At 39.6% G+C, this 13,392-nt stretch overlaps 1 protein-coding gene and 1 long non-coding RNA gene across 2 annotated transcripts in view; both read left to right on the top strand.

The window, feature by feature from the left end:
- Positions 1–455: 455 nt before the first annotated feature.
- The window catches only part of pappaa (pregnancy-associated plasma protein A, pappalysin 1a), a 105,850-nt gene continuing 92,913 nt past the window's right edge, over positions 456–13,392 (top strand). Inside the window, exons 1-2 of the mRNA XM_082542046.1 lie at positions 456–1,070; positions 10,106–11,210. Of these exons, the coding sequence (XP_082398172.1) occupies positions 680–1,070; positions 10,106–11,210 (1,496 nt within the window). The 5' untranslated portion in view covers positions 456–679. The remainder of the gene's footprint in view (positions 1,071–10,105; positions 11,211–13,392) is intronic.
- On the top strand, positions 5,220–7,224 carry LOC309711631. Its single transcript, XR_014278046.1, has 3 exons — positions 5,220–6,321; positions 6,418–6,510; positions 6,691–7,224. It is a non-coding gene; the product is annotated as an uncharacterized lncRNA (long non-coding RNA).

Raw genomic sequence — 13,392 nt, 5'->3', positions numbered from 1 at the left:
TATTATAGTACATTTCAACTTTTTATACAGGCACACAGGAAAAGGGAAGTTTTGGATTTCCTTTTTTTTTTTTTTTTTTTTTAATGACATCTCACCTCTTGTTTTCTGTAATAAATATGAGAGGTCGGTTTGCTGACACTTTCCTTTGGAATTTAATAGTCTATGTGCCATTACTTACTCTCTTTTACGGGTAGGGAAGGAAACAACAAAAAGGTGTGACAAGAGCTTGGCGGACAACTGTGGATTTCTGCAAGTAACTCCTACCGTCCAAAGGGGGATGCGGGGGAATCGGCCGGACCCCCCTCTTGATTGATTACTTATTAGTCATCCCTTTGGCTAAATGGGACCCATTGAAAAGGCACCGTGGAACACATACATGAATGAAATATTCCTGTGTCCCCTGAATGTCTCCAGAGTAGTTTTGCTTAAGAGAGGGGGTCGTGGCTTAGCATTATAAAGAGGGAAAAACAGCATAGCTTTATGGGTTTATTTAGACAGTTTCTACGGTTTGACATTCTACCGCTGTAAAAAGGGAGAAGGAAAAACTCGAGAGGATCCCAAAGAGAAGAACATTGTGGACATATTTTTTGTAGTTATTCCACTGTTTCTTTTATTATTTTTTCCTCATATTTTATTTTTTTTAATTTTTTTTATTTTTTGCTATTTCTTCTCCCGAAAAATGAAACTTTGGACATCACCCTGGGTGTCTTGCCTGGTGATTCTCATCTTGTGTTTTGGATCAGAGTGCGGGATAGTCCGGAAAAAGGGGAGATCCAAGAGGGAGTTGGTGCGCATTAGGGAGGCGAAAGCCACCATCCCAGGGGCTTGTGCCACACGTCTGCCCCGGGGCAAACGCTCTTTGCCCGGCTTGGAGCGACGGGTGCTTCGGCAGCGCCGGCGCTCCTCTCAAGCGGAGGGAAACTCACCAGACCGAGGGAAAGCTGTCTATTTTACCGGCAGGGGAGATCAGCTACGGCTGAAGCCTGGCGTGGAGATACCCAGAGGCAATTTCACTGTGGAGATGTGGATCAAACCGGAGGGAGGTCAACGATCGCCTACAGTGATCGCAGGTAGGCTACTTTATAGCACATCCTCCATCCTATCATCTGCACAACTCCTTTTATTAGTTAAACTTCAAACTGAAGAAAGAATGGAAGATAAACATGCAAACCTTCAGCGTTTTATCCCAGTCTATTTAACAAAGCAACATGCAGTTTCAGCGAGTTGAAAATGAGTTCATCTATCAGACTAGACAATGATGTAATGCTCTAAAAAGTACAGCGGATATTTTAGGTAGTGCAACTATAGGGTCACTGAAGATTTTGATCATATTTAAGATTTCCACCTTACAGAGGTATGATCGCTGCAGTAAAATTTTATAACGCAAATGTGTTCCCCCCTCTGTTTTACCACTTTGTAATGTTCGCGTACGTGAGTAATAAGAATTGTAAGTCATGAAATGTAAGTGGGGATTAGTAGCAGCAGATATAGGCTACTGCATCAGTTGACCGGCAGCTGATGTCACTGCGCGTAAAATGTAATCTCTCAACCGACTTGGCTATTTTAAAGCTATGATGTAATGGCCAAAAGTTTGGGAGGGAGCATGTCACGTCAGGCACAAAACGGGAGAGACTCGATGTATGTGGAGGCGCTCAAAGCTCGCAGCTCAAGCCGCAAGCTTGTGCGCGCGCGCGTGTGTCTGTTTCTGTGTCCCCCTCCCCACCCGGCCCCTCCAAATCGACACCTTTGGATTGGCTACCGGAGTTACGAGACAGGACTGAGGGATCCAGGGTTTCCCCCCTTCTTGAGCGAAAATGTGATGCTTATGTTTGCTTATGTTTATGTGGTGTGCTTTCATGGTGTTGTGCACTGTCACCAAAACGCAGATGCTTCTGTGAAATCATGGTCGTCATCATCGGCGAGTTTCTAATTTAAGGCACAATCAGATAGTGATGATGCATCTCTCTATCTAGCGACAGAGCATAGCGGGGTCCAGTCACTTCAGTAAGACCCAGCCGTCAGAGGAAAGCACTGTATCATCTGTGCGCTTTTTTTTCTCCTGTTCTCGAGCCGTGCGTAAAGAAGCACTGAAAAGGCGTTTAAACGGCATTGTTGGTTGTGACCAACGGAGCTTTTGTGCATTACAGGATCGGATATCTTTTTTCTTTTATTTCTTTTCTTTGCCGATAGGGAGCGTAGCAACTCGTTGTCTGCCACAGTACTTGTGCAGATGGCTTTCTTTGAACTGAACTGAATTGAACTCAGTCCTCCTCAGCTTACTCCAAGTCCACACGTCTAGGGGACTTTACTCAACTTTACCAATACATTTACTTATTTACTTGCTTCCTTGCTCCGTTGTTGCCGCATGTGTCCTAATCTATCTACCCAAAACAAACAAAAACAATCAAACAAACACCTCGCCCTCCAAAAGAAACGCCCAGAAAACAAAAACCCTGGTACCACACACACACACACACACACACACACACACACACACACACAAAATAAAATAATAATAAAAAATTCACTTCTGCCTGCCTGTATTCACATACAGTAGCTAACCCTGGCCAGTTGGCAGGAACATGCTCTGGAAAGCCAGTTCCTTGTAAGAGTCTTAATCTAGAGGAGAGGGGGGTAAGAGGGTCTGTTGTGACCTGAGTGACTCCTGATTTTTTATAGAGGATGGACATGATAACAGGAACATCTGTGCAATATAATGCAATCCAGTAAAGCAATAGCACAAAGGGCGGCCTCCATATTGACCACAGAGTTAAATAAACACATCTCGTACACAATTCTGACAAAAATGAACGTTATAGTTCTTGCAGATGTGGTATGGGATTTCATCATTTTTTACAGGTGTTGTTGTTGTTGTGCCCAGCCCCCCACCTACCACTGCCTTCTAGAGATTACTTTCCTGTATAACCTTGTGTATTCAGTTTTAAGATTTCCTTCCATCAGTGAGCCAGAGATTGGACCTAAAGACAACAAATTTGTCAGTCTAACAATTTCAACTGAGCCTAATCTTTTAAAACCAATTGAGACCTCAAAATCCTTGTGCCCCTAAAATGCTCCATCCCCATGTTTTGATCTAAGCACAGTGTTGTTGGAGGAACTGTTTTTTTATTGTCTTGTTTTTGACTGCCACAATTGCACCCCCCCCCCCCCCCCCCCCCCCCCATTTTTATACGGTTCTTACAGGATGCTCTTTTCTATGCAACTGACTAGTTAGAGTGAGCGCAGTCTCAACTGTGAAATATATTATGTTACTTGAGACTCTTTGACCAGTTGGAGTAAGAGTTTCTTTCCTCTGGCCTCATAAAATTATTCTGAATGGGATTGTGTCCAAAATGCCTTCAATAAGGAAAAATAGATAAAAGAAAACTATCTTCCCTTATTGCACTCAGTATGACTGACTTAGCTTTAAGTTACTTTTATTATATTTATAGAGTTTTTGTTTTGGCAAAATATTAAAATATCAGCATTTAAAGAGGTTTATCAGTTTTTGCAGCCCATATTTGTAGACTGGCTTTTTTTTATTAACTATTTTTTATGATAAAGGAACTATTCAAGCTATAGTTTCATAGTATCTATGTGATCAAATAAAACATTTGTAAATACACATTTGAATAGTTTTCAGCCCCTTAAAACCAATCACAAGACCCCTCTGGGTCACATTTGACAGTTACATGTGGTCAGAATTAATCCCAGGTTTAGTATTTGAACTGTTACAGAGCACCACTCACAAACACACATACCTTTCTAAGCACACAATCAGAACATCAAGTTCTGCGTCCGAATGTTATCCAAATTTGTTGTGCCCGATTAGCCTTTGTATCCAGGTCATGTCGGGTTTTCCCGAAAGAGGAAAATAAATCACAAGAGGAGTGCAGGCTGTCTTCATAACCTGCTGGAGACAATTATGTGCAGTCGCTGGCAGATAATTAAGTTGATAACAGATGTATCTCCTCATTGCAGGACGATACACAATAGATATCATGCTCATAAACTAAGTTTGTTTAAGGTTTTTTTTCATGGCTACTTAGAAAAAGTATCTTATTGGTTTATTAATTTAAGTGTGATACAGTACTGTGCAAAACCTTTGAGCTTCCTCTTATTTTCCTATATTTTGCTTCCAAGGTGCCAGACCTTCCTGCGAATCTTTTAAGCCGTCTTGAGCAATAGTTCTCCAGGCTTTCTGAAGCTCTTTCACAGTTTTTCTTTGGACATTGGCTGCTTTTGCATTAATTTTCAGTCCAGTCCTTGGAGTTGATCATTTGAATAAGAATGTCTTTTTGTTTTTTTATATTTTAACCATAAGCTATGTATCATACATACATAAAAAGACACCTAACTAGAGATATGAACCAATATTGTGCCTGCAGATAACAGACAGCTGAGCAAAGAACTGCCAATCACATCTTTAGGCACTTTGTAAATAGTAACTTGACATAAAACACAATGATTGCTAAAGAGAGATAAGAAGCCATTCTCAAGGAACTAAAACATGGAAATAAGGCTGAGGTTTGCCGAATTACAGGAGAACTGGACTGGACTGAAAATCAATGGCAACAGATCTTAATGGAGTGACGAATCCAAATTTGATTTTTTTTTTTCGCAATTCCGCAAGTGGTGTTTGGATATTGTCAAAGGTGAGGATGTTATGAACACAGAGAAGTCCTACTGCCAATGCAGTAACGCATTCCTTTATCAGTCATGGATTGGCCTACACAGAGCTTGGACCTCAACATTACTAAAGCAGTGTGGGATCGTTCTGACAGAGACAGAAAACAGTAACAGAGGCAGCCAACATCCAAAGAAGAGCTTTGAAGATCTGCTCATTGAAGTGACAAGAAAGCTTGTCTACACTCTAAAAAGTAATTCATCAGGCCTTTTACCACCACTTGATTAAATCCATGGCTGCAACATAAAAATTCTAATTTATTGATTAAGATAGACCTTCTAAGTTGCAAACTTTATTTTTTTGGGTTGTGTTGAAATAATAATGTTGGTAATTACATTAAATTAATTTTATATGTAATTTGAAATTAAATCCCAATGTTAGTGGGTTCAAAATAAAATTCAAGTTGTAATTACTTAAAGAAATTTAATACATAACTTATTTTTTTCCACTGTAACTTCTGATTTCAAATTCCCTCCCCTACCGACTTAACTAGCTGGGCAAATTCACACATGTTGAGTTGCATGGTGCAAGACATTTCAAGGTAAGTAACATTTCATTTACAAATAACAGTTCTACCAAAGCAAAGCATTTGTGCTAGTCACCTGTAGTGGATTTGTGTATGATGTGATGCTCATACAGATAAGGAAATACTTTGCACTACCACATGTAGCTAATGCTAGCCATTCTAAACTTTAGCACAGCAGAGGATAAGACTTATAAAGTTTCATTTGACAAAAGTCTTCAGCTAGAGAGTGCAACTGTGGCTAGGAAAAGCGTGGTTAAAGTTTTGCTACACAGTGCAATCTAATTTCGATCTTAGGCTGATTTTGTTTTTCTTTTTACCAAAATTGGAAGCCTTAAACTGTGAATAGTTTTGTCAGAGGGATAACCTAGAGGCTTCTTTTTTCCATCTGGCTCACCTATTTTATGTCTTTATAAAACTTGCATGACCTATACGTAATATTACATTGTAAATGATTTTGGTTAGTATTGTGATACAGCTTAAAGTAAGTATTGTTCTTGATCTTAAGAGCTGTAGCTATCTTTGTTTTGTTTTTTTGGGGTTTTTTTTTTTTTTTAAATCAGATTGTGTGAAATATTGTTAATGTCATTCAAATAGCATTATTCTGGCATTAACAATGTGAATCTACTTAATATTAAGACTTTATGTAAGCAGTTAGTATAGTGTGATAATGTAGGGTCATTAGTGCTTTGTTAAGTTGGGACACATTTTTTACAAAATGGGCTGGGAGTGAACAATGTGTAAATTCGAAACCTCTGCAAAAACAGGGTTGCTAAAACATTAGAGATTACACCACGGTTATGGTGGGGAAGTCTCCCTTGTCTTCACCAAGATTGTTTTTGTTCCCTCAAAACTTGGGGTAGCCTTAGATCACTTCTATCCTCTTTAAATAATGTATTACAGCATTCATTAATGCAGTATAGCTAATAGTCTGCAAGGTTTAATTCTTCTGTTTGTGTGGTCTACAGATAAAGGAGGAGTTCAAGAGAATAACCACTGTAAGCCTTGAATGGCTACACTTGACAATTGCACCCCAAAACTGATGGATGTCATTTTATCAAGGGGAGGAGCTAAGGGAGTGAGAATCAGGCAGATCAAGGACATGCTTCTTGAGGTAGGACAACTATTTAGACTTTGGGTAGCTTTGAAATGCACTTTGTTGTCAGTCACCCATGTATTTTATACTCACACTTTATTTTTTCTTAAATAGCACAATACAATTGAAACACGCAGAGAAGTAGCCATCTGCTGCCTTATCACTTTCCTTGGAGAGAAGGACGAGGACCTTTTCATGGAGTTTGGTGTAAGTAATTCAGCATTGTGTGTGTGTGTGTGTGTGTGTGTGTGTGTGTGTGTGTGTGTGTGTGTGTGTATGTGTGTGTGTGTGTGTGTTCCATTGATCATCTGAATTCATTAAGATTCAGTAAGTATAAAAGTCTAATCTATAATTCACTAACTTATTTTTTAAAATTTGCTTTACAAGGACACCAAAGAACTTAAGGCAGGTGATGAAAACTGCCATCATCAGTGACCGGTACACCCCTGGATCTAACCATAAGACTGCAACCATTGTGGTGGAGGAAACAAAAATAATGGAGGGCCAGAATTTCCCAAGGTGCTGTGTTTTGCTCATGGGCATAATATATGCTCTCAATCTGAGCTAATGCAAATATACTTTTGAAGTTGTTCAGAAGCTGTTCCTTGACCTTGATGGAACCATCATTATGTTAAAGATGTTGACTCTGTTTCAAAAATTGTTAACTGTTTTGAATCCTGTATGTGTAAAATTGATCTTAAAGGTGTTTGCTACATTGTGTAATAGAAAGATGCAAGATCTTGTAAAGTTTGGTAGGCATTGAAAGTTAACATTTACTGAACACTTGCATGGAAGTATTACTGCAACAAAATGTTTTCTAAGTAGATTTTTTACCAATTGAACACATTTGTTTCTGTGGTGTTAAATACATAAAGGCATATTCTATAACTTGGCTGTGATGGTATAAATCTAAATTTCTGGTTTATTTTCACTTTTGTGTGTTGAAATGCCTACTGTTAAAAAAATAAAAAAGTTATTTGATAAAAAAAAATGTTGAATGAATTCCTTTCTTAAAAGCTATTACAATAAAAAAAAAAAAGAGAAAGCTAAAATGATGATAATAATGATGAAAATCAGCAACTTAATATTTTAAATAATGAACTTTAAAAAATTGTTTTTGTAATTGCTGTAATTAATTACATAACACTTAAAAATCATTTCAAATAATGTGGAAAAAGTAATTGGAGGAACATAATTTTTATGAGTAAACAACTTAAAAATATGTTTTTAAGCTACCAAATATTACGTAAATGGTCATTCAAATCACCTTTGATTATGGAGGATAATTTAATTCCCGTAACTCAATATAGTTTGTTGGTTCAATCTAATTTCAACATAAGTTATCATAACTCAAAAAGACTAATGGAAACTGTTGCGTTAATTTTTTTTGTTGAGCTTAAACAATAGTTTTTAGAGTGTATGAGAGGCTGCGCTGGTTATTGAGGTTGAAGTGTAGTGTAGTACTCTATGTATATTTGCACATATTTCCATAAATCACAGCAACTAACAACATATTAGACAATAAGGTGTGGCACAAGACTTTTGCACATTGCTGTGTATGATCACAGCTAGTTACCCACAAAGAGGTTGATGCTTAAAGAAGGGTTAAGCTCAGAGTCTAACACGTTACCTCAACTAGAGGTTTAAACTTCTTATCAGTCCTAAGCATTATTAGCTATGCACCGCCTTATTGTGGCTGAATGGCAGTTTGGAAAAGGGTTTGTTTAATACCCCAAATTAAAATGACTGCAAATTATTTAGCTGAATTCATTTGGAGTGAGACTTGAAAGCTATGTCAAAAGGTAAGTGTTTTAAAGTGCAATGATATTTTTATGAATGATATCCTTGTTTGTTTTAAAATGTCATTGGGATTTTCCATTGTCTGCATGGGGAAATAGCTGGTGGTCACTTAGGTATGACCATGAAAGTGCCTTTCTTTGACCTTTTAGAGCAAAAACAGTTCAAAAGTAAACAGTCTTTAATGTTCCCTTCCTTCCTGCTTTTTATCAAGACCTTGTGACATTTTTCTTTGTGAGGGTATGTGTGTTTTTGTACTTTTCCTTTTTTCCTGAGTGTGTTTTCACAAAAGAAGACAAATGGCAAGTGCAAGGAGGGCTGCATTTGAAGCTGACAGAAACAGTGGTCGACTGAAGCACACGCCAGTCTCTTTGTGTGTGTTTATATGTGAACACAAATGTGCACTTCACTATTTCATTTTGTCTGTGCATATGGCCATGGGTGTGTGTATTTGTTCATGAGAATGTATATATGCATGTCTTTATAAGTATGTGCATATGTGTGCCTAAGTGTTTTTGTGCGAGACCCAGCAGTCACAATATTGGGTCTGGAAAAGCATACCATGTTAGATAAATTGACCATGGCAGAATTATGACAGCTGTTTACACTAGGAGCCCTATGAGCATTTTAGCACACCTTTTTTTTTTTTTTTGCCTTGAGTGCTCTAGCTGGCAGATGGGAAGCTTTTTCCTTCCAGTGTAGTGGAAAGCCTGAAAACGTCATCCACTGAAGGACTGACCTTGACGCTGAACCCAACCCTCACCCCTTGAACATTATTCCGTGAAAATACCAAGTTAAGGAACGCACACTGCAGTGTGCATCTAATTAGAAACAGGTCAAAGTTAGCAGGTCTGTACAATTACCATTAGCCAGCCACTTATTAGAGGCTCAGGTAACCTAATCGATGGGCAACAAAGGCACCCAAGTTGACAAGTGAGCTGAGGCCAAGATGTGATCATCAGCTTTCACACCATAATAAAGGCAGCAGAGAAAAATATGAAGGGCATTTACAGGAATTTGAAGCACTCATCGTAACGGCAACTGTAAAGAATACTTCATATCTATATGAGCTGGGTCTTCAGGTCACGGATCGAGTGTCTCTTTGTGGGTAGATATAATTACATAAAAGCGCATGATGTTGGCAATTGTAGAAATTACAAGAGTGCAGTGCAGGTCTATCCCCACCTGTGAACACATACGGTAGATTTCCACAGGCTGAAATGGACCTTGTAAGGCGTTTCCCCGTGGTTTTGGAATATTTGCACACTTGGGACTGTATGGATATATGCTCAGAGTCATGAAACGCATTAATAAACACATGCAGTATGCACAGATGTGGACTTGTGTGCCTGCACACATGTACCTCAACAAGTGCTAAACAAACAAACAGTTAGCATTCAGAGATCCCCTAAGAAGTGAAAACACATTACAATGCTTAAGCTGGCATACACAGTCCAAGTAAAACAGGAAAAAGGTGTTTTGGTGCCTCTGCAAAAACATGACTTTAGCAGAAAAGTAGTCTTTTCTGGCTAACCCACTGGCAAGAGACATTTACATGAACTACTTTAAATGTGCTCAGTGTTCATGAAAAGCCTATAGTGAGAGATTTCCATTGGTTCTCTCTTAGCTAAACAAGCACTTCAACCCAATATTCAGGTCTTAGATTGGAAAAAAAAAATCTATTAATATATTTGCTCACTAACCTTGCTTACATTTCCTGTTTCCCCTTAATAAACGACACTTTTACACATATTGCATAAAATATTCAAAAGGTACTGATAATATAGTGAATATATTGAAAGTAATGCTGAAATATTATCACAGGAAAAACTGGTAATGAAACTGACGTACTGTGTTATAGTTATTCTACAAGCCCACTTCTGCATAGCTCCTAGCTCTTCCTCAGGAGATGATGAACTTTTAGTTAATGTGTTCACTTTCTTTTTGTTTAACTCCTGCAAATAAAGGTATTAACATATTGACTGATTTTTCATTCTTTTTTCAGGCCTTTACGACAAATGCTTTTATGCCTCCAGTGACCGAGGCTGGCTGCTTGGCATCCAGGCGGATAGTGAATACGGCGACCGCGATCCCCGCTTCTTCTTCTCCCTTAAAACTGACCGTGCCCACAAAGTGACCTCAATGCGCTCCAACGCTCGTTATATACCAAACCAATGGGCACATATTGCAATCACCTATGATGGCGTGTACATGAAGCTCTTCGTCAATGGAGCCCAGGTCGCCGTTAGTCGAGAGCAATCCGGCGATGTCTTCAGCCATTTGACCCAAAAGTGCAAAGTGCTGATGATCGGGGGCAATGCACTCAATCATAATTACAGGGGGGCAGTGGAAAGGGTGAGTCTATGGAGGGAGGCCCGAGGGCAGAGGCATATCATCAGGGATATGCAAGGCCAAGAGGACCCCCAAGATCTACCTAAGCTGATAATTCGTGAAACATTTGAGCACCCAGGTCGTAAGTGGCTGACTGTAAAAGATGGTAGTTTTCCTCAGCCTGAGCACAGAGGAGGTGTGAGGTCAGGGTTTGTGAATGGTGGTGGAAATGGAAATGCTGAGGGATTCCTGGACACAAGCTTGGAACCTCCAACTTGTGGTCAAACTGTCTGTGACAACGTTGAGGTCATTCGAAACTACAACCAACTTTGGACCTTCCGCCGACCAAAGAAAGTTCGATATCGTGTTGTAAATATTTGGGATGATGCAAGGACAAGGCCAACTGTGTCAGACCACCAGATCATTCTGCAGCATCAGCAGCTTAATGACGCCTTCAGCCCCTATAACATAACCTGGGAGCTTAGCATTCACAACGTGACCAACTCTTCTCTACGCAACCGCCTGATCTTAGCTAACTGTGACATCAGCAAAATTGGCGATGATCAGTGTGACCTAGAATGCAACCATCCGCTAACAGGATTTGATGCAGGCGACTGCATATCTAGATATCGAAACAGCTGCCCTGAACACAAGCAGGGTAATGGTATATGTGACCCTGAGTGTAACTGGGAAAACTTCTTCTATGATCTTGGCGACTGCTGCAACCCCAATGTGACAGACGTGACCAAGACATGCTTCAACCGTTCCTCTCCACACAAGTAAGAATACTTTCTTGACATTTCGTATGATACAGTGTTTTCTTTGGTATTTTTTAAATAAACATATTTTACTGTAATCCTCCAAAAAGCATTTACTGATTTTATAGTTCTTTTTTTTTCTTTTTTTACTCTGACATAATTGAGTAATTTTGGTAAACCAACTCTGCACTATTGCCTCGAATGCCAAGAGTAAATCAAACAGCCAATCTTTCCATACATGTGTCCCTGTAGAAAGCTTTTCTTTATGTCTACTCCTACTGTTTCCTGACCATTTGGGCTAAGGCTGAGTGTAACTCAACTCCCAGCCTGTGTGGCCCAGGAAATCCTCAGGGGGCAGCAAGTCAAATCTAGCCTTGGACTGGTTCAATCAGTGTTCCACACTTAAGCAGGGTAAAACAAACGCAACTGGATGACTTTCCTGGTAGCAAACGTGCAGGCCAGACCACTCATTCATTTATCCAGTTTTCACCAACTCTCCCCACCTTTTTCTACTCTGTCTCCTATACCCAGAGGTCTTCATTGAACTGGCTTGATTATAGAAGGAGAGTTTGGAAAGAGTGACATTCTAAACACAGCCTGAGGGCAATTAGGAGTCAAAAGGAGGGTCCAGTATATTTTCTTTCCGTATAGCAAAGGAATTCACTTCAATGAAATACCACTCTTGTGAGTCCCAATGAGACAGGTATGAGTGCCTAAACATCTTCTCGTAAAGAATTATCCATAAAAGAAATGTAAAGAACGTAATTTCACTTGCATGTAATAGCCTCTGTAACAAAATTCCCGAGGCATTTTGCAGCGCTGTATAGGAAGAAGAATATTATGTGATTTCATAACTTCAGGAGAAGACAGGGGTTGCTCATAAATGCATTCAATTTTTTTTTGTTTTTGTGGTAACTTCATTGTGGTTTGTAGATGATGAGTAAAAGCTGGCAAGGAGAATAAATCTCTGGAATTTTGCTGTATTAAGGTTTGCGCCAGACCTCCAATAGCAGGATTGTTTGTTTCTTGGTACACTGAAACTCAACACAGTGGAGTGTAACATTTTTGCGGACAGTGCAGGGGGTCTTTATGGTATGCTAGGAAAAGAGAGAGAAACGGCAAGGCTTGGTCAGTATTTCTTGCCACTGTCATGTGAGGACAAGTGAAAGGGACATAAGCAGGTAGACCTAGTGTGTGGGATTGTTTGGGTCTTTCTGTTAGTATGAATCAAGGAGACGAGGCTGTTTTCAATCACAGCTAAGCTGGAAGCGCTGTCTATCTGGCACTGTCCCGTTGTTTAAAATGACTGCTAAATAGCTAAATAATGACATCTAATTAACAACATCAGAGGGTAATGCAGGTGGGTTTGCCATTGCTTCCATATCTCAGTTCCCACCACATCCCTTCCAACTTAGTCATCATTAGCCACCACTTGATTAATGGGTTTCTAACTACTTCATTTAGACATCAAGTATTGGCAAAATGCGTGCTGTTGCAATTTGAAAGATGGGCTTGTGAAAGGAAGGATCGCAGCAAAAGTAAAAATAAAATGCACAGAAAGAAAGATTTTTGCCTAAAACATAGATATAATCTCCCCAAGTGGTTGCTTATTTTGTTTTGATTATGGTATGTCTGGAGAGAGACTTGCAGAGAGTACAAACAATTTGACATTCCTCCCTAATTATGGAATTCTGGATGAACAATGTACTGCGTATGCAGGAGAACAATGGTTGTGAGGTCCTGCATTTATTTTTGCAGCATTTGGGCCTGTTACCACTTACATGTAGTGTTTTAAAAAAAAAAAATCTGGCTAACACAGGACACACGCAGCTCAGTGGTGCTGCATCAGTTTCTCTTCTGAAAATACCACTAATAATATTTCCCCCTCCCCGCTCCACATTTGGCTGAAGAGAATGTTTTGCAAAGAAATCTTTTGGAAACACCTCACAATCAACCATTTTAGCCTTTTAGAAAATGAAGTTCTGGCTTGGCATTGTCAGGAGCGAACAGGTCATCTGTTTTCCCTCAGCCTCTTGCCATCCCTGCCCCCTCCCTCCTGAGTCAATACCTCTCCCTGTGGCAGGTTAATGGATGGAGTGTCTCATGTCTTTCACTCCTTCTCCACGCTGTATTCCAGCTTGGTGCAGGGCTCTTGACATAGAGTTTTACAGTTGGTCATCTAAACCTTAAGCCCCTGTCCCAT

The sequence above is a fragment of the Aulonocara stuartgranti genome (assembly GCF_965226115.1).
Source record: "Aulonocara stuartgranti genome assembly, chromosome: 7".
Taxonomy (NCBI): domain Eukaryota; kingdom Metazoa; phylum Chordata; class Actinopteri; order Cichliformes; family Cichlidae; genus Aulonocara; species Aulonocara stuartgranti.
This window is presented reverse-complemented; position numbering and strand designations above follow the sequence as displayed.